Genomic DNA, 24,059 nt, shown 5'->3' with positions numbered 1-24,059 from the left:
ATACAAGTGGTATATTCAGGCCACCGTCAATCGTCACCGGTCAATGGCCTTCTCCGACCACTCATGTTTTTCTTCTTCATGTGTTAAATATGCTCTTGATATGTATTTCTTTTTGTTTCAGCAAATGAGAGTAAGGGAGTGGAGTGAAAATTGTGAGAGAATATCATCCATTACTTTTTTGTGCTACGGAAAGAGAAGGGAAAGATAAATGCACTCTTTTACATAATGAATATTGTGTGTAATCGGTTAATACAATTATCCAATGGATTTTTAATTATTTTTTGATTTTTTAAGAATTTCACGTTGTCTTTTACATTTTTGCCCTCGTCAACTAACAGTCAAACCGTATGTATACTAACGGTATGGGAGGTAAGTGAGAATACAATCAAACTTACCATCTAAGTGTAATTATATCAAACCTCAGGGGAGGTTTTTAAAAATAACCCGAAGAAGAAACTAGAAAGTCATTCAAAGCCCTTGTTGTTAGAGTCCATGTTCCATGCTCTTATTACATGCAAAGCTTCTCAAAAGCTTTGGAGATTAACCCCTTTCGAATAGCATGTTAGGCTCTGGGAGAGTAGAAACGTGCTTAGTTATGTGCAAGAGATGACAAGCAGAAGGAGCAAGTCACATATGAAGCCAATGGTTGCTATTTGTTAGGCTATTTGGCATGTAATGAATCTTCTTACCTTCCAGAATAAGACGAAAGATTCCCAATTATCAGCTGGTGGAGCATATGCAAGAGTGCATTCTTACAGAAAGATTCATCTGCCACAGTTGTAGTCATCTTTGTGGGAAACATCCTACTGCCAGTACCAAATGGACGTCCCCACCAGTAGGTTTCTTCAAGGTAAATGTGGATGCATCAGTTGTGGCTGAGCAGAAAAGAGTTGGTTTGGGTGCTATGATAAGAGATTCATGAGGCAAAGTGGTATCAGCAGCTATGCGACATTCCAGATTTCAGAGAGAGGTTGTTTATGCTAAAGCAGAAGCTGCAAGGCTTAGGATTTGAAACTGATTTCCAAAGGTTGTAGACCTCGTTTTGAACATGAAAAGTACAATAACTGAACATTTTTGGATCATATCTGATGATATTCAATATTGTATTACAAGGCAACAACAAATCTCAATTCAACGTACTCCAAGAGCCAGCAATTGAGTAGCTCACAAGGTATAGCTAGACTACTAGCTTTGGAGCAACCAACCGAGTAATGCTAAATGAACAAAAGCATGACAAGACAATGACAAATTTTTGTCTTTTAGTCAATAATGAGGATTTGTGGAAAAACAATTTTAAACTACAAAGAAAAATTTTTAAAAATTCACAGGAGAGAATTTTTTATCATGATTCTGTCTTGGTTTTGTTCCTTTATTATTTTCCAACCAAAATTTTATTTTAGGTGCATAACATTTTGAGTGCTGCTAGGTATCGAGAGGGACGAGAGAAGGACAACAGAAACGACATTCTCTCCTGCCGTTTCTCCTCTCGTTCCTCTCACTCATTAAACATTAAAAAAATAAAAAAATGAAAAAAAATGGAGTGAAATCCAGCTTTCACTTTCCTCTCTCTTTCACTTTTCCCAGCTTTCACTTTCCTCTCTCTCTCACGCATGCTTCACTCTTCACTTTCCTCTCTCACGCAAATCACGGCCTCCCTCTCCAACCCGAGCAACTATTCACGGCCCCCTCCCTCTCCAGCCAGCAACCGGTCACGGCCTCCTCCCTCTCCCCCTCTCTCGGCTCTCTCGGCAAACATTAAGTGAGCGGTGGCTTTTTTCAGCTTGTTCTTTTTGTTTTAATTTTCTGTTATGTGAAAGATCTGACACGTATTGTGGAATTTAAGCTTGTTTTTTTTTTTGGTGTTGTTGGTGGGTCTCGTTGGAATTTAAGCTTCTGGAATTTAAGCAATGTAAATTTTGTTTTGGGTTATGTTATGAATTTTGTTTTATTTCAACTTTGGTGTTTATGTTGTGAATTTTGTTGCGGGTTATGTTATGGTATACAGAATTTATTTCAATACTATTTGTTTTAGAAATTTTGGTGGATCTCCTTGGAATGTAAGCTTCTGGAATTTAAGCAATGTAAATTTTGTTGCGGGTTATGTTATGAATTTTATTTTATTTGGTGTTTATGTTGTGAATTTTGTTGCGGGTTATGTTATAAATTTTGTGTTGGCATTTGCATGGAATGATGGAATTGTCTGAATTGGGATTTAAGTTAGAAAAAGTGGCAAATTAAAAAATCATTTCAAATGTTTGGTTATTGTGTTGTTTTTGTTTGTTGGCGTTTGTATTTTTTTTTCATTTTCCAATATATATGTTTTATTATTGGGTCCGTTAGCAATTGTTGCATTTTTTTAGATATGAATTATAATTACAATAGTAAATTCAGTTCATAGTACAAATTAAAAGAACTTAAAAAAAATTCTTGAATATAAAACATAGTAAAATAATTACAAGTATTCTAATCAAATCATAACATGGTGTGTGTCTTCTTTGAAGTTCATCATTAAACAATCCCCTCTGCGCTTCACATAATTGAAACTTAACAGACAAACATTCAATCTCCAATGCCAACTTTTTAACTTCCTCCACTCACAAATCAATTTTCTCTTCACTGCATTTACGGTCTTCTGTCCATTCAAATTTCTTATATCCTTTACATTTCCAAAATTTGCGATTTGGATTCTTTGTAGTACGTGATGTGAACAACTCCATTTGTTCACCGCATTCGTTACATATTTGCAATGAATTCCGAGTTTCATTTATACTAGATGACATTGTCATTCATAAACTACTTAAACTGCCAAAATATAAAAAAACAGCAGGCATACAATCCTGGAAGTTAAAAACAAAGCAAAGCAAAAATTACAGCAACCATGCAATTAATCGATTGTTAAAAACATAGCAAAAATTACACCAAGCATGCAATTAGTCCACTATAAATTGCCGTCATATCCAAAGATATCTGATTCCACATATTCTTTTACCAAACAATTACATTTTTCCACTTCATATGACAAGAACAAACAAACCATTATATCCCAATTGACAGGAACCAAAAATTTTAAACAAATGTTCAATAAACCATCATGCCCGCAAAGATGAATTCATTTTGAATATATATATATATATATACGGGTACAAGTTTCAATTTCAACCACTTCCATCAACAATGATAGTGCCAGTAAATTATCTAATTAACAAAAATGACAAAATCAGCCCTTGCAAATATATACAATTGACATAAATCTCAAAACTGTTGCAATTTCCTCAGCATTGATCAAAATTGATTCTTGCCCATAAGGCTAACATATTTGCATTTTCAAGTCATTCAGATCTAAATAACAAAACTCCAACTGACAAAAGTTCTTAAATTAGATCCAAACTAGAAAAGATCAAACAACTTATTAATCGTAGAATAACCAAAAAATATTAAACCAAATAGAACAAAACCGAGAAAATAAAAGTGTCAAAAAAAATAAATGAAACAAGAGCGACAAACAGTGAGAGCAAAGACATTGTTCCCCAAAAGCAACAAAAAAATAAAAGACAAATGAGATACCTCGAAGGAGGAGGAACAGCTAGCCAGCAGTCTCTTCGGTAAAGAACTTTAGCCTAGAAAAACAAATTACTAGTGCAGAGCCTTCCCTTTTTGTACGAAGCAAAGGTAATCAAGATTACTAGTGCTTGGGAAAGGACCGTGAGGGATCTGGAAGCGTGAGGGAGAGAGAAGCTGGTGAGGCACGCCGGAAGCCGTGAGGGAGCTTCTGGAAGCGTGAGGGAGAGAGAAGCTGGTGGGGCAAGCCGGAAGTGTGAGGGAGCTTCTGGAAGCGTGAGGGAGAGAGAAGCTGGTGAGGCAACCTGGAAGCGTGAGGGAGCTTCTGGAAGCATGAGGGAGACAGAAGCTGGTGAGGCAAGCCGAAAGCATAAGGGAGAGAAGCTGGTGAGGCACGCCGAAAGCAGTGAGGGAGAGAGGAAAGTGAGGGCTGGAGATAAGTTGATAAGATTTCCCTCTGCACGAAGCGATAAAGCAATCTTTCTTTATTCATTTTTTATTATTTTAATGTTTTATGTAGCGAGAGGAATGAGAAGCAAAACGGCAGGAGAGAATGCCGTTTCTTTCGTCATTCTCTCGTTCCTCTCGCTCCTTAGCATTTTCCTAACATTTTAGCTTACCTGTTGTACTTGTTTACTGAGTTGAATGTTTGAAAGGACTACTTTCTCATTAAAAAAAAAAAAAAAAGAAATCAAAGCGTCACCTGACAGATTTTTAACTATCAAATTTATATGGAATAATTAGACTTCTCAAATTTTATTTTGAAAATTCTTTGTCAATAAGACGTGTTAGCACTCAATATGCTGAATTGTAAGCATTTAATCACACTCAATAAAATCTTGAATCATCGGTGGGCCTAAGCCAATTCAATGGCCTAAAATTGATAACAGCCATCAGTTCAACGTAAACAGCTGCTGGACGAAGCATCAAAGCACGTCCCCTCCTTATTCTCGAAGTCCCACAAGAAGCAGATACCCCAATACTATTACGAGACATATCATATGAGTTTGTTAATCAAATTGCTTTCATTACTTTAAACGCAGATCATATAATATGAATGCTGCCAATAGGGATGATAGAAGCTCGAAGAATTATTCCATTGGCTTTCCAAATCTCGCCAATAACGAACAAGTACATGCACATTCAAAAGCTAGCTCAAGATTCCGTGGTTGTCCAAATCTTATATATTTAATCTAAAAATTCAGTTTAACCAATGTACGATAATCTTTTCGCCTAATCCTTCTCATGTTGAAAGTTAGTATGGTAATGCATGTGTCTCCGCTCATGTCCCTAGCACCCTCTTCGCGGACACGTTTATTATTTTGCGTAGTCTTTATCACTTAGAAATTAAAGGTAGAACGATAGTGTCGCTCCACCCATACATGCCATTTAAAAAAATTAACTCAAGAGCTTTTTTTTCAATTAAAGGGAAATAATAACATGCTGTTCCTAGCCATGTAGGAAGCAAATTGCAAAAATTTGAACTACATGGGGGCTTCAAACTAAAATAACTTTAAAACAAAAAACTATTGTGTTGTTGGATTTAAATCCATCAGCTCCAATTGAGATCCAACACTTTAATTAAAATGCAAAATCTCTTATTAGATAATTTTTCTCACCATATACAGTGATCTTCGAAGAGAAAATGAAATTAAAGAAGCAAGAGGATGTTATTAGTTGATTACCAGATTAAATTCTGATGAAAATTTTGTCTCGCCCAACAATTAAAGAGGCTGCAAAAAGCCAGCATCTTATCATATAGCTGGAGATTTTTGTGGACATATTTCAGCGGTTCTTTAGATTTTAATGATGCAGTCGACATGAAGGGCTTGTCAATGACACTTAATTTGATTCGCCAAGGGATGTAATTAGAAAGCGAAGGTTGCCGGGTTGTATAACGATAGATCAAGTTTCGAGATCACTGAAAGACACCCATCTCTACACGAGTTGAGAATCTTTTTCATTTTAGAATCCTTCTAATTTCTATGATGTTGACAGACGGTAGCTGGCTTCAATTTGTGTTATTCAAAAGAGAGTTCCAAGGGCTTGAATTGGAATTGTGGAGAGATGAGTTGAGCCTTACAATTTTCCCTCACGTTTTAGTCAGATTTATGATTAAAATGACCCAAAAACTGGGGGGGATCCAAGGATTAAACTTGTTTTTGAATGATCTGTTTCGCTAAAGTGAGACCAAGATCGTGATGATAATTAATGAAACAAAAATATTTATGATATTACATATAGATAGATCTACACGAGATTCGTATTTAGAAATATAAGACTTGAGAATGCATTTTTAGGTACGAGTGCCTTTATTTTGTAAAATATTAATTCGAAATTAAAATTAGAAATCTATTGGAACCGCCTCATTTTTTAAAGTGAGAATTTGAAGTTATAATTAGAAATTTGTTGGGATTAGTCGTGATTAGTATAATGATGAAGAACACGGTCCAAAAATTAACTCTGAAATCGAAGAAAACTATTCCAAACAAATGAAAAATCTATCCATCTTTATCCTTCAAAATTGGGAAAGGAATGGGGAAGGGAGGCATGGATGTTCTCAACTTAGGTGGCGTTTGTTTTTTTATCTGAAATCTGAATAAATCTTAATTAGTCTGAATTCTGAATAACGTTGATTGTCTGAATTTGAATAATATTTTTTTTTGTCTAAATCGCTAAAAATAAGTAATAAGTTTTTTTTTAACTTAAAAAAAATCTGAAAACTAGTATTTTTATGTTTGTGCCCTTACAAATTATAATTGTTAAACAACTAATGATATCTCAGAAAACATAAATGAGATAATATATTTTCATAACACAATCATGCTCAATTGAATACAACCTTTTAATATTCTAAATTAGTATATGTTAATCAATTTTTTTTATGATGTTTTATAAGAAAAATATTCATTAAAAATTATAAAGATAAATAATGCTAATATAAAGAAAATAGGAAATAAAAATAATAATAGTCTACCACTATATTATATAAGTCATAGAGAAGCGCGATAATACTAATTATTAAACTTATTTAGGTATGAAGGAAAATTAATTAATTAGATAAAGATATTTTAGAAAATATTTTTTAACGATGTCATTCAGACTTTTTAGATTAAGCAAAAGAGCTAAAAAAATTAGCGCAATAATTTAATGACCGAAGATTTGTTAAAAAAACAAACGGACTTAATAACTTAACTGATTGTAATTAAGTTAGAAAAAAAAAACATCTCCTCATTTTTTTGGATTTAATTTGTGAATTTATAGCAAGTTAACTCTGATCAACATTATTAAAACCTCTGGCCGGAGTTGGGTTAATTTAACTAAATATTTTTATGACTCCACATAACTCTTCATTATTACATGGAAGATAAAAGAAGCAAAATAAGAAACAGTTTGCAGAGGCTAATTTATCAATTATCATATCATCACGAGCTCTAAAGCAATGGATTCCGTCCATATTTTTACTTCTTAATAAAATTATTTTATGTAACAAATTCAGATCTCAAGAGTCAAGTCATTATAGCTTGGTGACGGTGCACGACTAAAGGGGAACCAAACGCATCTTTGCTTTTATGATTTCAACACGTGTCGTATATTATTTTATACTGGATAAATCATTTTTTAATTACTTTTAATTATGGAGTTTTTATCTATTTATTTATTTTTTATGAATAGTTAAAAAGAAACTGCTTTATTTATGTTTGATGTACTTCATTTCACATGCTTAATTTTATGTTTCCTTTAATTAAAGGTACGTTTAGGATTGAGGTTGGACAGCTGCATCTTAAAAGCTACAGCAATAAAGTGTTTAGTAAACACTAGCTACTGTAACTTAAAAATTATGTTGATATGATTTTTCACTCGTATAATAGAGAATTTATTATATTTTTAATAATTTTATCAAAATTATTATTTAAAATTTATATTTACTACATATTATTAATTTTTATTTTATAATTATAATTTTTTCTCACAGTAACTCTAGTTTAAAAGTCACGATACTTCAATCTCAAATACACCCTCAGTTAATTTATGCGAAATCCAAATCGGCGTCAAATGCTCTTCTAATTTAACGATAAACATCGTTAATCTATCAATATGATTTTAATTAAAATTCTAATATTGATCAAATGCTTAAATGATAAAAATATTATGTTTGTTTCCATGTTTCAATAATATTTTATTAAACCACATAAAAATTTTCAATTATCATATAAATTATAAAAGTATCGTCAGTGACACCATTCAATTCGAGGAAATGTTATCCAGGATCTCAACTTTACTAAATTTTATTGATAAAATTACTGTTTATAGCGGGTGTTTGTAAATTTCGAAAATTTTGAGTTTGTTGGTAAGTGCTTTTTATGTACAGACTTTGGACAAAATTTATTTCCCCACTTCATATTTTTTGCACTTGTTTATGGGGAATTAGGAGCAAATTGCTAATTTGGATATTGTATCAATTTATTAACAACTGTAAATTTTGATTATAGACGTAATTTAAAAAGTATCTTAATATTAATTTCATCATAATTATGTATTTTTTTCTTTTAAAATAAAAAAGATAGCGACATCCAATGATTTGATGAAATGGTTATAAAAACCCTTTTGTTTTTAGAAATGGCCACATAGACTTTTTTTTTTTTTTGGATAATTATGCCTAAATGAATTACTAATGAATCAATATAATCTAATCTCCACAATCGTTGTGCTATGTCTTTATTCTTTCTCCTCTTATAATTTATAGATAAAATTTGTCGAGATTGACATTGATCACTATAGTAGATTAATAGCAACAAGTGTAGCTTTTTTTTAGGAGATTATTACTCATGATATTTACAATTATACATTTACTGAAACCAGACATTACTAAGATTTTTAACCCTCTCAAATATTCGAAAGACGTCAAACTCCACTCTTGAGAGAAAGAGTGCTTTCACTCAAACTCAAACTGTCTTCACTCAAGGTTTGATGAATAAAATTTAAATTAAACCCCTAAAATGCATCTGTGGGGGTTCGAACAACTTTCCTCGCACTTGTGAGAGAGTGATTCTAACTACTAGGCCAACCCGTAGTGATTAGCAATGAGTGTAACTTAAAGTTAGAAATTTATCAAAAAAATTAGTTACTTATCAAGATCAATCTTAATCATTACAGCAACTATAAATGCAATTCAAAAGTTAAAAATTGATACTAAAAATAAAATATTTTGCTTTAAATAAAATTAAAAAAAAAAAGTTGAGAACCTCCCAACCAAGAGTTGGTTCTCCAATGTCTTTGTTTTTTTTTTTTTTTTAAATAGTGATATCCAATGATTTGACGAAATGGCTATAGAGACTTTTGTTTTTAGAAATGGTCACCTAAACATTTTTTTTTAAAAACAATTATGTCTAGGTAAATTACAAATGAATCAATATAATTCAATCTCCATAATTATTGCGCCATGTCGTAATCCTTTCTCCTCTTATAATTTACGGATAAAATTTGTTGAGATAGACTTTGGTCAATACAGTAGATTTATAGCAATGATTGTAACTTAAAGTTAGAAATTTATCAAAATTTTAGTTACTTATTGGAATCGGACTTAATTATTACAACGACTATTAAAGGAATTAAGAAGTTAAAATTGCTACTAAAAATAAAAGAATTTACTTCAAACAATTTTTTTATAAAAAACAAATGAGAACCTCCCAACCAAGAGTTGGTTCTCCAATCTCCATGGTAATTAAAGAATAAAACAATTGAGTGTTCTCTTGTATTTTGCTATTCAGAGACAAAATTGTTTTCTTGTTCTACAGTGTAATATATCATTTAAAATAATACTAAAACGGACTAACTTGTAAACATCATCAACGACCCAGATGTTGGGCATGCCGCCTACCATGGGCGTCACCCTCACTAGATAACCACACGAATTCAGAAAAGAAGAGGAGCTTTGCTTGGTACCATATTGACCACACTACCCTCAGATCTACTCCCTTTTGCCCAAATTTTATGAGGTCACTTGTGTCATAAAATTATGGTTTGGTAAATAAAATATTAAAATTCTGCCACTACATCTTGTATTGGTGTTGCTAGGGAGCCAAATGAAATTATCATAAGCTTTTTTGTCTCGCTACGATTTTTATTAATCCTTAAATTTATTAAAAATATTGCCACAAAGTATTGCACCAACTCCACCATTTTTTTTTTAATATGTGAGAATATATAATATAATTATTATTAAAGGATTATATGACAGGAAGGGGTCGGGATGGCGCGAGAACGCCAAATTTATTATTATTATAATTATTATTTTGGATTTACATTTTATTAATTTATATTTTTTTGTCAAATAAATTAATAATTGATATAATAATTACTAAAAAAATTGCTAGTGGGAGGCAGGGGGGTTAGCAGCGTCAGCTTGCCTTTGTGCCTCTGACTGGCTGGAGACAACTTTTGGGTCAATCCACATCCTCTGATTGAAATTGAGCGTCAATGTCGGTGATGCAGACTGAGGAACGTTCAATTACGATAATACCCTCGTTCTTTTATCAACGAGAAAGATTTTACCGGCGTTTACCGGTGACTACAAGTCACACGACAAGATCCACCACCGCCTTTAGCATCAAAGATTTGTTCAATTAAAGGGTGGCTCTTGTAAAATTAAAAAAGCTATTTGAACTTGCAGATTTAATATATTTTGATGGAATATATATATCCTAACTAAGGAAATAAACCCATTGCTACAGCCGCATCTCGTCATGTGCACAAGAAGGAACGAAGGAAGTTGCACTTACAAGTTATTTTTTTATGAATTATATAAGATTATTATTTAAATTACAACTCATATTATTTGAGACTAATATTAATAGATTTATAATTACATAATTATGAATAAACTATTTTCACATTATTATTTTTCATAATTGAAGAAAAAATTAAGTTTAATAATATTTTATGGGGTTCGATGGCTCTGCCACTCGCCCTTTTAAAATCTAGCATTAGAGCTCGAAATTTTAACTCTTGCTAGTTGTTACTTATTTATATAAGTTGTCAAGTACTCGGCCGAAGGAAAGTTCGAACGCCCACGAGCGCAATGTGAGGGTATTTCATTCTTTAATTATATTGTATAATTGAGTGAAGGTAGAGTAGACATCCCTTGAATATTAGTGAGGGTTAAAATCTGAACAGAATTCCATAAACATTGATATAAATTGGTCTCAATAATAATTTGATTTGTAAATATTTTATGGGGTTCGATGGCTCTACCACTCGCCCTTTTAAAATCTAGCATCAGAGCTCGAAATTTCAACTCTTGTTAGTTATTACTTATTTATATAAGTTGTCAAGTACTCGGCTGACCGAAAGTTTGAACTCCCACAAGCACAATGTGAGGGTATTTTCTTCTTTAATTATATTGTATAATTGAATGAAGGTAGAGTAGACATTCCTTGAATATTAGTGAGGGTTAAAATCTGAACAGAACTCCATAAGCATTGATATAAGTTGGTCTCAGTAATAATCTAATTTATAAATATCAATTATAATCTCATGTAATATGAGTTGTACTTTAAGTAATAATATCATGTTATATATATATAGTTGTCGAGTAAATTTGCGGGCCCCATGTGTCCATTTATTTCAAATGCTAAGTTTTGATTCTCAGAACAAGTCCTACAAAATCAATTCCTTTCATAACTTGAATTGAAAATGGATGGATTGATAATTTGGTAGGCCCTTAAAAAATTGAATGCAATTTATCTTTTATAGGATTCTCCTAGAAGACGATAATCAATTGCTGATAGCCAGCTGGCTCCCTATATAATGGGCCCCTTTCTATTATTGCCTTAATTGTAGTATCTATTATGTAGTTCGGGTCCGAAGACTCAAAGACCAGGGAGACGGAACTAAAAATTTAATTTATAAGAGATAATTTTATAATCAATTCTTGAAAAACATCACAATTTCAATTCGGAGTCATACACTCAAAAGAGTTGTTTAAGTGGAGTTATTATAAACATTTAGTTATTTAATTGTGAATAAAAAATTTATTAAAATTATAAAATTATTTTAATAGATATTTTTTAAAACTTATATTATAAAACAAATAAAATTTTTAAATAAATAAAAAAATATTTTGATATTTATCCAATACTAGTTCTATTCTTAGTCCAACTACAGTACATTAGGGTGCCATTATATTCTAATGATTTGATAATCAATGATATAATTTATTTTTTAAGTAGATGGCCAATCACAGTCACTCTCTCTCTCACTGCGACAGTTAAGAAGCTCGATCGTTAACTGAAAATTACAGTTTGGTAAATTCAACATCCGAGAATGATGGCAGTTTAGGTATACCGGTAATCCTTACGAGTAACGCGGCAGGTGGTAACCGGCTACAACCGGTCACCCTCCCGTCCACCGACACCCCTCTCGAGGTCACCCCACGTCCGTCCGTACTGCATCCTCACAGTTATCAGCAGCGTTTTTAAAATGCCGCTCTTCCCGCACTCATCACTATAACTCACTCCACTCTGCCAACTGCCGTACTCTTCCAGTTCTCAGAACAATCTACACCGCACGCAATTCAACGTACAGAAAAGAAAAAAAGTGACATGGCAATCCCGAAGGGCATCGCCTTTTGCTGGTAGGTTCGATGCTTGCATTTATTACTCGGCTTTGTATTCTTATTTACTTTTTGACTGCGTTTCTTGTTTGCGTTAGTTGTCGTTTTGCGAAACGACATGCTGAAATTGACACCACGTACGAGTGAAATGCAATGAAACGAAACGAAGCGCATATGCTTTGTTTTGTAGTGTTATGGGAGAAAAAAGAAAAAATGACGTGATGCCGAGCATTTTTCATGCCTGGATCTTGTCTCGTTCCGCTGAATTTTCGCTTTCTGTGGACCGTGGTTTTGACTTTGTTGTGAATTTGTAGTGTAACTTGTTTATGCTGTTTTTTGCTCTGCTTTAGTTCATCCCGAGTTTCAGGTTTGTTTTGTTTGGCTTTGATTCGTTGATAGTTTCGCTTGTACGATTTGTACTTTAATTATCTTAAATTATGATCAGATCAAGAATTCTTTAAGTTTCAGTTTTTGATATTCAACTGCTAATACTTCTGTTGATCATGTTTGGAAATTGGATCTGAAACGTTGTCGTTTTACTTTCCTCCTAGCACGTAGCATCTGTAAGTTGTGATACTTTGTAGGCTAATCTTCGTTTGATTCCGACGTAGAATGTACGCACAATGCATCTGGTGTCCTCTGTGTGCTCATCAAGTCTGATATCTTGTTGCAGATTATACAGGGTTTGTTGTTTAATTGAAGAATCGGCTCTGTTTTTTCTTCGAGGGGAGAAACTCACATCAATCTGTAAGGGCTGTTATTTGGCTTTTGTTCCTTCTTCAGTATTAGAACTTGTATATTTGTTTGTAGTTGGTAAAGGTGAAATAACTTAAGTATGAAAGAGGTTGATAAGAGGAAGATAAATAATAAACAACCAAGGCGGTCTGCTAAAACTGAAAGGACGGAGCAGAAACAGCGTCAAGAGAATGGAGGCAAAAATTTGAATGCTAAACAAATTGAAACGAAAGCTTCAATTACTAGACGAGACTCGGGGAATGCAGTAAGTGATACGAATGCAGGCACAGAGGCCTCTGAAGTTTATGAAAATGGTGTTACAAAATATGTGGACGATCTCAACAGCTTTGAGGAGGTGCCTCTAGATCTTAAATCCAATGGAACGGAAGAGTTAACTGATTATGAGAAACAAGGGAAGCAGGGGAAGGAAGAGGTATCAGATTCCGAGACAGTGAAAGATTCTGTATCCTCACAAGAGGATTCATTGTCAGTTGAGGGTGAGAAAGTAAAAAAATCTTCTACAGTTCCCAAGATTAAAAATTCTTCAGTGAATGATTCTCCAGGATCAAGGGTGAGATCTGGCCGAGAAATGAAGGGATTTCCTAATACTCCGAAGAAACCCACAAAACCCGATAGAGGTTCTTTGAGTATTAATACCAAAAGTTCTTCTGGTAAAAGTTGTAATGAAATGAAAGTTCCTACTAAACCTTCATCTGAAACTTCTGAAGGAGTTGACAATAAGCCTATTGAAGAGATGAAAGAAATTGATCTTTTAGATGAGACCTCGAATGGTGCTCAAAGTGTTGCAAGTGACAATGAAACAGTTGATACTGAAGAAAGTGGTGAACATATAGATGAGGCAAATTTAAATCAAAAGATTGAAGAAATGGAACTGAGAATTGAGAAACTCGAAGAGGAGCTGAGAGATGTTGCCGCTTTGGAGATTTCACTGTATTCTGTAGTGCCAGAGCATGGGAGTTCAGCACACAAGGTGCACTCACCTGCTCGACGCCTTTCTAGAATCTACATCCATGCTTGCAAACATTGGACGCAAAACAAGCGAGCCACAATTGCTAAAAACTCTGTTTCTGGGCTTGTTTTGGTTGCTAAGTCCTGCGGTAATGATGTTTCAAGGTATGAGAATTGTATTACTTGGTATCAGAGTTCAATATGTAGTTAATTTTGGTATGTTACCAATGTTTTATTCTTTTTATGTTAAGGTTAACCTTCTGGTTGTCAAACACCATTGTGCTGAGGGAGATCATTTGCCAGGCATTTGGCAATTCACACAACTCGACCCCAGTTACGAGGATTTCTGAGTCAAATGGGTTTAGCAAAAAAAGTGAAGGAAAGTCTCAATCACTGAAATGGAAGGGTGGTTCTGGTAATAAACAACTAAATGGTCATCTGCAGTTTGATGAAGACTGGCAAGAGATGGGAACTTTCATAGCTGCATTACAAAAAGTTGAATCTTGGATTTTCTCCCGGATAGTTGAGTCTGTATGGTGGCAGGTAAAGACTTCTCACAATGTTAATTTGTTGCTGTTGGTTCATGGAAATCATCTAATGAAAGTACGCATTTAACATTATTACTTTTTTTTTTTTGGCTCTTTAAACAGTATTGAGCCTGTAACTTGATGTTTATGAACTGATGATTAAGTGATATGCCGAAGCTACAATGAATTTCAATATCAATGCAAATAATCTTTCCCATTCTTTTTGTTGTTCTTATAAAGATTTTTATCAGTAGTGATTCCTTGTGTACCAATACATCTGAAAAGGCTCTGATGCACCCTTTTAACATTTCAGGCGTTGACTCCTCATATGCAATCTCCTGTTGGGTCAACCACTAAACCCATTGGAAAATTGTTAGGACCAGCCTTAGGTGACCAGCAGCAGGGCAGTTTTTCTATCAACCTGTGGAAAAATGCTTTTCAGGATGCTCTTCAAAAACTTTGTCCTGTTCGAGCAGGAGGGCATGAATGTGGTTGCTTACCTGTTTTGGGGAGAATGGTATGTATATGTAGTTTTCTGTGTTTTCTTCACTCGCTATTTTCCTGCCTTTCATAAATTTTAAGGTAAGAAGAAACAAATTCTCTGTTACTTTGTAGCAGACTGTCAGAATATGACCAATTTCTGCTTTAGTTTCTTTGCTTTCATTATGGTCTTTAATTGTATATAATTTGTATCACTAGGTTATGGAACAGTGTGTTGCCCGACTAGATGTCGCAATGTTTAATGCAATTCTGCGTGAGTCAGCCAATGAGATTCCAACTGATCCTGTGTCAGATCCTATATTAGATTCCAAAGTTTTGCCCATTCCTGCTGGTGATTTGAGCTTTGGATCTGGGGCACAACTGAAAAATTCTGTACGTATTATTTTTAATTCACTTTTACACGGTTCCTGTGGTTTATTTAAGCATGTCCATGTGCGACCTGTTTCTCAAGTTATCTGTTTTGATTAATCAAACAGAATTATCAATCTTTAGAATAATGAATATTTTTGCAACATTTACCCAGAATGAAGAGAAGCACATTCATCCTGATCTAAATTGAAATTCTTTTGCAAGTACTGCACGAACACTTATTGTTATTTGCATACAACATTATTTGAATGATTTCTTCATGGACTTTTCTTGCAGATATTAATTGTAATATTGCTTTCATTTAGGTTTAGTTTGCATTGCAGTGGTTTGTTCACTGATTAATATCATCTATAAGTCTCTGACCTTTTTTTTTTTTAAGTCGTGATGAAACTGAAGCACTGTCTATGCAGGTTGGCAATTGGTCTAGATGGCTTACTGATATGTTTGGCATGGACACTGATGATTCTCCTAAAGAAGATGAAGACTTCACAGAGGATGATGATGGGCAGGATGGAGTTGGTGAACCTAAATCCTTTATTCTTCTTAATTCTTTTAGTGATCTTCTGATGCTCCCAAAAGACATGCTAATGGACCGATCAATAAGACAAGAGGTTAATTTTATAATTAAAGCAAATTTGCACTTAGAATTTATAATGTTTGTGTTTTCTGTTGAATTGAAAGAATAGCTAGATTAAACTTTCTATTGTCATTCTTTTAGGTGTGCCCATTGATTAGTCTTTCATTGGTTAAACGGATACTTTGCAACTTTACTCCAGATGAATTCTGTCCAGATGCAGTCCCAGGAGCTGTATTGGAGGCATTGAATGCTGAGGTATGAGCTTCGGATCATATTTCATTTTTCAGTCTATGTCCATGGAGTTGACCTTTATTTTTGTGTCTCGTCACACATATATGGAAATATTATGCTTAAATTTCATTAAATTTCATTTTTGTTGAGCAAAATGGAATGTATAATCAATTATCATTCATCCAACACTTGAAACCATCATTCTTTGGTTTTCATCAAGATTTTTTTTGAAATTTGCCAATGGTACCTAGTGAAAGTTTGTATGATATCTAGTTTTCTGGGTTTTAGACGGCTATAGCATATAGAAATAATATTACTTTTCTTTATGTGGCCTTAGAGATCTTATATCACCGAAAAGCAGAGATATAATTGAAAATGGAGAACAGGCAGTGATTAAATTTGTAATCGGATTATTTTTTTATGTATTTAGAGCATTATTGAGCGGAGATTATCAGGAGATTCAGCTAGAAGCTTCCCGTATACTGCTGCCCCGGTCGAGTACAACCCTCCATCCTCTACTGATGTGGCAGAAAAAGTTGCAGAGGCAGGAGGCAAATCTCATTTGTTAAGGAATGTGTCTTCGGTACAGAGGAAAGGATATACCAGCGATGACGAACTCGAGGAACTGGATTCTCCTCTTTCATCTATTATCGATAAATTGCCTCCGTCACCATCTATCATAGCCACCGAAAATGGAAATGGTAAACACAAGAATCATACATATTACACTGGCTCAAATGCGAGGTACGAGCTCCTTCGCGAGGTCTGGTCTTCTTGAAGGTTGACAGTAACTGTGTGTTCAATATGTATATCTGTGTTGTTTCTTTTTCGTTTACCATTTTTCTTCATTTGCACCATAAGCTAAGAAGAAGCTTGATATGAAGACAAGACGAACAGCTGTAAACTGGAAAAAAGAACATAATAGATTAAATTCAAAGAAGTTTCAAATGTGCAAAAGCTTTTGGTTTTTGTGTGTTGTGGTTTGAGCTTGTATCAAACATGTAAGCAGGAGATTCCACTCTAGGAGTTTTAGCAGTATCCTACCTTAACTAGCAAGTAAACTGGCTGTTTATATCTTTGTATATTAGCTATTTTAACATATCCATTAATGAATTAAAGTATCCGACGATTTGTAACAGTGAGAAGAGTCAGTAATAAAAGACAATTATTATGCGGTAAAAATTGTCCATCAAATGGTCAAATGCACAGCAACCCACAAGTTGATATGTAGCAAAAGATTGGGAACTAATTTCGTCCCGTTTTTGGGCTTTGCTTGTATTGGGCATTTATGTTACACGTTTCTCAACCATAAAATCAGCTCATCGTTGATCATTCTCAAATTTTTTTTCTTTTGTTTTGTTAAAAAATAGTTTTTTCAGTAGAATTTCTTTTAGGGATTTTTTAAAAAATTTTAATTAATTTTATTGTTCGCCTAAAAATGTTTTTTTTTAAAAAAAAATCAAATACTTTGATATTTATTGGCCAAGCAAGATTTTTCTTTTTTAATATTGTAATCGACAAAATGCAGGAGAAAGTCTGGTAAAATATTTTTGGGATTAACTATTTACTGGGTTTACTGAGGCATGGTTCCTGAAAAAGCATGATATTACTTAAAAGCAGATCAAATTGTCTTCAATAATAATTATAACTGGCATGTGTGAGTAAATATTCTATCATTTTTGGAAGGCTTGTCAAAGTGACAGTAATAGTCAAAGGCATTGAGTTTTAATATCCAACTTTCCTTCCAAATGATCAAGTACTCTAAAATTGAAGGAAAATCATTATGGTAAAAAAAATATCTATATATTAGCAAAGAATCTCATCTTGCCCAAGGTCCTACGAATGAAAAAAATAATAAAAATAGTAATAATCTAATTATTTTTTAAAATCAAATTTTAATCCTTATTTCTCTCTTCGAATTTGGGTGGTCATTTTAAGAAATTATGCAATGTAAAAAAAAAAAAAAATTTGTTCTGTGAAATATAATGTATTTTTAGGACAGTTAATAGTGATATGGCCCAACAAAAGAAAAGAGATTAATTAGTAAATAAATTATTTATTTTTTAAAAGATGTAAGAGGGAGAAGAGATTAATTACGAGTTAATTTTTCAACCATGCACATGTCCTAAAGACTTGATGTTATATCATATATGTTAATAAACAACAGCATTAATATTTAACATGCAGGCAACTTGAAGATATTTGCCTTAAAAAACTTGGTTTCAAAAGAGAACCATTTAATCATAATAAAAGTAATTTCATTTAGCAAAGTAGGGAAACAACTACTCAAATACAATAACAGTAAAAAGTTAACGATCTTAAATTGATTAAAGACAGTAACAATCAAAGTTTAAGAGACAAATCAAGTCCCGAATCATCATCATGTTGATTACTTTGTGATGAACTATTTCCCTTTAGACGGTCACCACCGTCGTTGTTTGGCCTTTTTGCTGCCATGCTTGAACCATTTAAGTTCCGAAATTCGGCACGGACGCCACCGTTTTGAGCTTCCATAACACTCTCCAACCTCATTTTATCATAAGCTAGCTGTGCATTCATCACTGTTTTTCCATGGCCACCGAAACGATCCCAAAGAGGAACCCATGGATAGGAAGGCTTACGAATCATTGGCTGCATGCTAACCCCAAGAGGTGATGATCGGTTGAATAGAGATCCATAAAAATTAGGGTTTTGATGAGCTGCACTTGATGAATAAGGATAATAAGGATAATGATGATGCCCTAAAGCCCCCATATCCATTTCCTTGCGTCGTTTTGCTAATGCTCTCTCTTGTTTATGTGCGTTTTGGTGTCCCCCTAATGCTTGAGAAGTAGAAAAAATTTTGTTGCAAAAATTGCACAAAAAACCCTTTTGTTTCGGCTGCTTTTTACGTATGCTTTCGTGGGAAGATGATTCATTTGCTTGAGGATTAGAAGTACCACCCATGCTGAAAAGCCTGAGCTCAACTTCAGATTCAGTAACCGAAACATTATCGATAGCAATATTTTGATTGAACAAAATATTGAATTTTGATTTGGTTTGGATCGGCTCGGTTACTTCAGCAACTTGTTTGTTTGGAGCTTCTTGTTGCTGAGATGTTGCTGAGATACTAGAGCTCTCTGAGAGGCATGGTTTCGGGCTACTTAGGGTTCCCATGGAATAATAACAATCATCAAGATTTTGAGTTTGAAAAAATGGTGATGGAAGAGACGTTCTATATATTGAGAGCTCAATCTTTTTTATTATGGAAGGCAATTATACGGCGTGATTCATGTTAAATTAATATGAGATATGGGTGATCAAAGGGATGTTTTATTAATTAAGATTTGTTCAACTATGGAAGGTGAATCATATTGCATGATTAATGTTAAATTAAACGTGAGATTATATTAGTTAAGCACCCATGTGAGTGACTTGAAATTTTGAGTAACAAGATGTTTTTCATCACAATTATTCCAAATAAAGTCTGAATATAATTAGCAAGTATGTGTAGCTGTTGCCAAATGTCTCCAAATTAATAAAGATACAGTTTGAAAATTCAAAATGTCAACTTTGAACATAAGAAAGAAAATTCTCATTAATTATGGATTTCAAATCCATGAAATTGACAATCTTTTATCGTAATTTTGCGTGTGAAATTAAAATTATATCAAAGCAATGATGAGACAACTATGAATGTCAATAACCATTTATTTTTCTGGTCAGATTATATACCTAAATCATCCTATTTAATTGAATTGATACCTTTAATTTGGTTCATCAAGTAATCAATTAATTATCTGTTACAATTCCAATTCCTAAAGTTTAGCTTTTCATTCCGTTATTCTTGATATGTTTCCATGATAAGAATCTTCCATATTATCAGTCCTCGTGTAAGTTAATACTTTGAATACTTAATAATTAAGTTAAAACTGCATATTTAATCAAATGCATGCTGACAATATGAACACAATTAATATTTGTTGTTCGAGAAACTTATTTATAAGCCATATTTTGGATTGAAAAAAATACAATAACATTAGAGATTCTAACAATTGAGTCCTAATTTGAGTCTTAGCATTACTCTTAACTAACTAATTTTACACCCCTATACAAGAATATTGCATCGAAGACAAAAACATCACATGAAAAATGATATAGGGTAGTAAATATAGAAGTCTAAATGAATTAAAAAAACAAAATTCTATGATAGAAAGGTGTTAAAAATTATGCCACATAAGTTGTTCCCATCATTGGTGATACACAATAACTTCTAAGCCAAGGGCATTTTATCCACTTAATTTTGATTTCACAACAACTTTAAACCTAACAATTCTTTCACATTCTGATGATGTTTTAATTTAACAATATCGCACGCATTTATCCTTATTTAAAGGCACTAAAGTTTCCCCATCAATATTTTGTTGCTTTAATTTTCCTTGCAGTTTGTTGGCTGTTGCTAACATTTGCATTACACAATTTCATGTTTCACTCATGGCTAACTTCGCTTTCCGTTTTCTTACTTGCAAGCCAAAAAATATATATATATCTTCTCATTGATCCATTAACTGCAGAGAGCTGGACAAGAGAATTAATATTCGAAAAGTCTCAGTCTCATCAGTATTGTTGATTCACTCATAATTGTGGATGTTCTTGATAAAGAAAGGAGCAATATTGACTGATGCAGCACATTTGCTTTCAGATGTTGCGGATTTTGCTATTTATTTGAGCTCTTTATCGGCAGAAGGGTACGTGGGAATCAAATGGCTCTTGTTCTAGGCCTGCAGGTTCATGCGATGACCGTCGTGATCATGGTATTGGCCACACTCATGGATTGAGGATCGTCATGATGAAGAGCACTCCAGTGGTGGGCGGCAGCATCATCATCACGAAGAAAATCGAAAACTGCTTACAGCAAGGGAGATTGACTCTTGGAAACTAGAAAAAGGGCTTTTGGAGATGGAGGATGTGGTGGCCATTAATGCATGAACTGCATATATGGTCTATCTCTGGCATGCCATGTCAAAATTCAACAATGCGATTAATTGACTATACCAGTAGGAGTATATATAACGTTAGGGTGGGCATCTTGAAGGGTTTTCTGCTACTTACACTCCGTCATGATCATATAATTATCACAAATTACCACATTTCTACCACTTTTCGTGATATTAAAGCAGCAATTCATCGCTCCAAATCATGTGTTATTTGCATTAACTCATTCTCTTACTATATATTAAAAATTTTAATTTCACTTTTTATTTCAATTTCTCATGAGAATATATATATATATATATATATATATATATATATAAACACTTATAGAGTCTTCAAAGAGTACAAGTGGAGATAGGTGTGGGCAATCAATTCGGTTCACAATTGATTTAATTATGTTTTGTTTAATTTTTAATTTATTTTCCAATCAGCCGGATACTAATGACATTTCGGAGGATGATTGACTCAGTCAGCTTTCGGACGAATTTTCATCAAACTCATCTATACAGCGAACTGGAAGCAATTAAAATTCAAAGTCATCACCAAAAAGGTCTTAAAAAACAAACCTCCATCTACCACTTCGCGTAGTCTTTTGCTAAAACTATGCTGGCTCCATCATGGCTACTCTTTGAATTTCCCCCCAAATGGATGCCATTAGGTTGAAACAGAGAATCTTGGCTTTATGGAGATGGCATTTTTGGAAAGTTTCCATCCGTCGACATTTGTTGCATATCAAGAAAGTCATCGAAGGCAAAATCCTCGTCCTCATTGCCCATCAGTGTTGAACAACCCTCCATAATTCCATCACTCGAAACTCCTTCATTGATCCTGGATGCACTTCCACTTCCGTCTGCGCCCAACTGATGAGTAAGGAAACTAGGATTATTAGTTTGCAAGTCATTTTGATGGACTTGGTGGGGGAAGTTGCTAGGGTTTTGGTAGCCATCAACAAAAAGAGAGTTAGGGTTTTCATAGGCTTTCATAAGGGAGGAGCTAGGGTAATCATCTAGGACCTGTTGGGTGAACTGCTGATTCTCTCCATCATTTATCATTGCTACGAGCCCCTCAAGAACTCCATCATCACTCGAAAACCCTAGGCCACTGCCTAAATTTGCATCAGCAGAAGAGTTATTAGTTTGAAACTCGTTAGGGTGTTGGTGGCTGAAATCGTCAATAGTCATTTGATTAACCTGATTCCTTTGTTCCTCTGAGGATGCCAAGCTTTGAGATGATGATCCCAATTGTGGGTTTATCATCACTTGATGAGAGCTATCTCGTTTTAGACACAAAGTGGGAAGTCTTGAAGTTCTCCTTTTCTTCATAATAAGAACATCATTCACTGAATTCTCCTTTATAAACCTTGAAACACCCTTGCCAATTGGTATCTTTTCACTCGCAGTAATGCCATTGACATCATACTGGCTTTTATCGAAATTGGTAATTGCTTCTACACCTTTAACCCTTATGGCCGCAATATCGTAAGCTACGGCAGCTTCCTCTTCATTTTCTGATTGTTTGAACAGAAACATATACATAATTGGAACAAGTTCAAGATGATACATAACCAATACTAATTATTACCTTTCGGCCATTAGCTTCATGATATAAAACAAAATATGATGATTTTTAAAATTATAGGACTCACCAAAAGTTCCAAGGTAAATGGCTTTTGTTTGCTTTGTTTTTCCTAGTCTAGCCTGCCATTTCTTAAAGTTCGGATTTCTGCTCATCAAAAGCATTACTTATTGTTTGTACAAAAAAGATACAGAAGAAATTCTCTAATTGAAGATACAGCTACAGATTACTTAAGTGGCATAGAGAAACTATCAGAATTACCTGGAGACCCCGCGGTAATCGGAAGCACGTTTTGAGCAATCTATAGTTTTTCTGAAATTTGTCAAGTTAAAGCAAGACCTTATAAATATAAGTTGATTCCATCAATATTGATTGAAGCCTTTGACTTTACTCTCTTTTTCTCTAATAAAAGGCTTACCGTCTGAGAGGGACCAAATATTCTTCCTTTGTCATGTGTATCACTTCCTCCAAATCCTTCTCAGAGTCATTCAGATCATAATTAACAAAATATCTGAAATATGCATGTGTGTGTGTATAGTTTTCTTTAGCATGGACATCCATATTTTTTTAAAATGTGAATTCGGAGTTTTATAAATTGAATATTTCTAAATCTAAATTTAAGCATGCGAATGTCTATGCAGAAGAAATTGTGGCGAAGCAAGCATCATTTTTTGGGGGTGGGCTAGATTTAAAAAAAAAATTAAATTTACTCTAAAGGAGTTTGTTCTATACGAACGATATTGTTAAAATACACTACATAAGGAAAATAACAATAATAATACAATGTAAATAAGAAAAACACAAAAAACCTCATTTATTATCGCATCTAAGTTAATATTATCTACAATTTCTCTTTCAATATATACAACTTAAAAACTAAAAGAAACTCATTCTTTCTCTTTCAATATAGTGCCCGAATATTCTTCCTTTGCCATATGTATCACTTCCTCCAAATCCTTCTTATAATCGTTTCGGATCAAAATTAACAAAATACTTTAAATGTGTATATATGTGAATGTATCAGGCGCGAACCTCCATATGTTTTAAAATGTGTATTCGGGATTCTACAATGTTGTAAAATCTCAAATCCAAATTCTAATAAATACGGATGTCCGTATGATAAATGAACTTGCGACACATTTAAAACATACAAAGAAATCTCTTGGAGGGGATAAGACCAAACTGAGACTATCTAAGACCAAATCCTGACGTGCATTATCAACTTGCATAATATGATCAAGGCTAAAGGGCTTCCACTAATATCTTGTAAAATATTTTAATTATATAGCAGAAACAAAAGCCCCACTGCAACCCAAAACTGTTCGCGAAGCAATTAAGATTGAAATATTCAAATTATATAGCGTATATAAGTTTTAATAATTTAAGCAAACCTATTGGATTTATTAATCGACAGTCTCACTGATCAAAT

General features: G+C 33.6%; 3 protein-coding genes across 6 annotated transcripts; 1 reads left to right on the top strand and 2 right to left on the bottom strand.

The window, feature by feature from the left end:
* The first annotated feature begins 11,992 nt into the window (after nucleotides 1-11,992).
* Nucleotides 11,993-17,021, top strand: LOC18031227. Of its 4 annotated transcripts, XM_024179477.1 has the most exons (9): nucleotides 11,993-12,193; nucleotides 12,271-12,539; nucleotides 12,846-14,041; nucleotides 14,128-14,419; nucleotides 14,717-14,920; nucleotides 15,103-15,276; nucleotides 15,684-15,884; nucleotides 15,992-16,105; nucleotides 16,512-17,021. In XM_024179477.1, exons 3-9 carry the CDS (start codon nucleotides 13,008-13,010, stop codon nucleotides 16,857-16,859), a joined length of 2,367 nt encoding a protein of 788 aa, XP_024035245.1. In that variant the 5' UTR covers nucleotides 11,993-12,193; nucleotides 12,271-12,539; nucleotides 12,846-13,007; the 3' UTR covers nucleotides 16,860-17,021. The 4 variants fall into 4 exon arrangements, with proteins under 4 accessions (XP_024035245.1, XP_006421476.1, XP_006421475.1 ...); XM_006421413.2 differs by lacking the exon at nucleotides 12,271-12,539; XM_006421412.2 differs by lacking the exon at nucleotides 11,993-12,193 and having other exon boundaries at nucleotides 12,239-12,539.
* Nucleotides 17,022-18,424: 1,403 nt separating this feature from the next.
* Nucleotides 18,425-19,237, bottom strand: LOC18031975 (zinc finger protein 3). Its single transcript, XM_006421410.2, has one exon. The coding sequence runs from the start codon at nucleotides 19,235-19,237 to the stop codon at nucleotides 18,425-18,427; it is 813 nt and encodes a 270-aa protein (XP_006421473.2).
* Nucleotides 19,238-21,735: 2,498 nt separating this feature from the next.
* Nucleotides 21,736-23,191, bottom strand: LOC18031544 (AP2-like ethylene-responsive transcription factor PLT1). Its single transcript, XM_006421409.2, has 4 exons — nucleotides 23,049-23,191; nucleotides 22,892-22,942; nucleotides 22,701-22,777; nucleotides 21,736-22,562 (listed from the first exon to the last, which is right to left on the bottom strand). Exons 1-4 carry the CDS (start codon nucleotides 23,189-23,191, stop codon nucleotides 21,736-21,738), a joined length of 1,098 nt encoding a protein of 365 aa, XP_006421472.2.
* Between the last annotated feature and the right edge of the window lie 868 nt (nucleotides 23,192-24,059).

Source organism: Citrus clementina, unplaced genomic scaffold, assembly GCF_000493195.1.
Source record: "Citrus clementina cultivar Clemenules unplaced genomic scaffold, Citrus_clementina_v1.0 scaffold_9, whole genome shotgun sequence".
Classification (NCBI taxonomy): domain Eukaryota; kingdom Viridiplantae; phylum Streptophyta; class Magnoliopsida; order Sapindales; family Rutaceae; genus Citrus; species Citrus x clementina.
The sequence above is the reverse complement of the archived record's forward strand: the minus strand, read 5'-3'. Positions and strand labels throughout refer to the sequence as shown.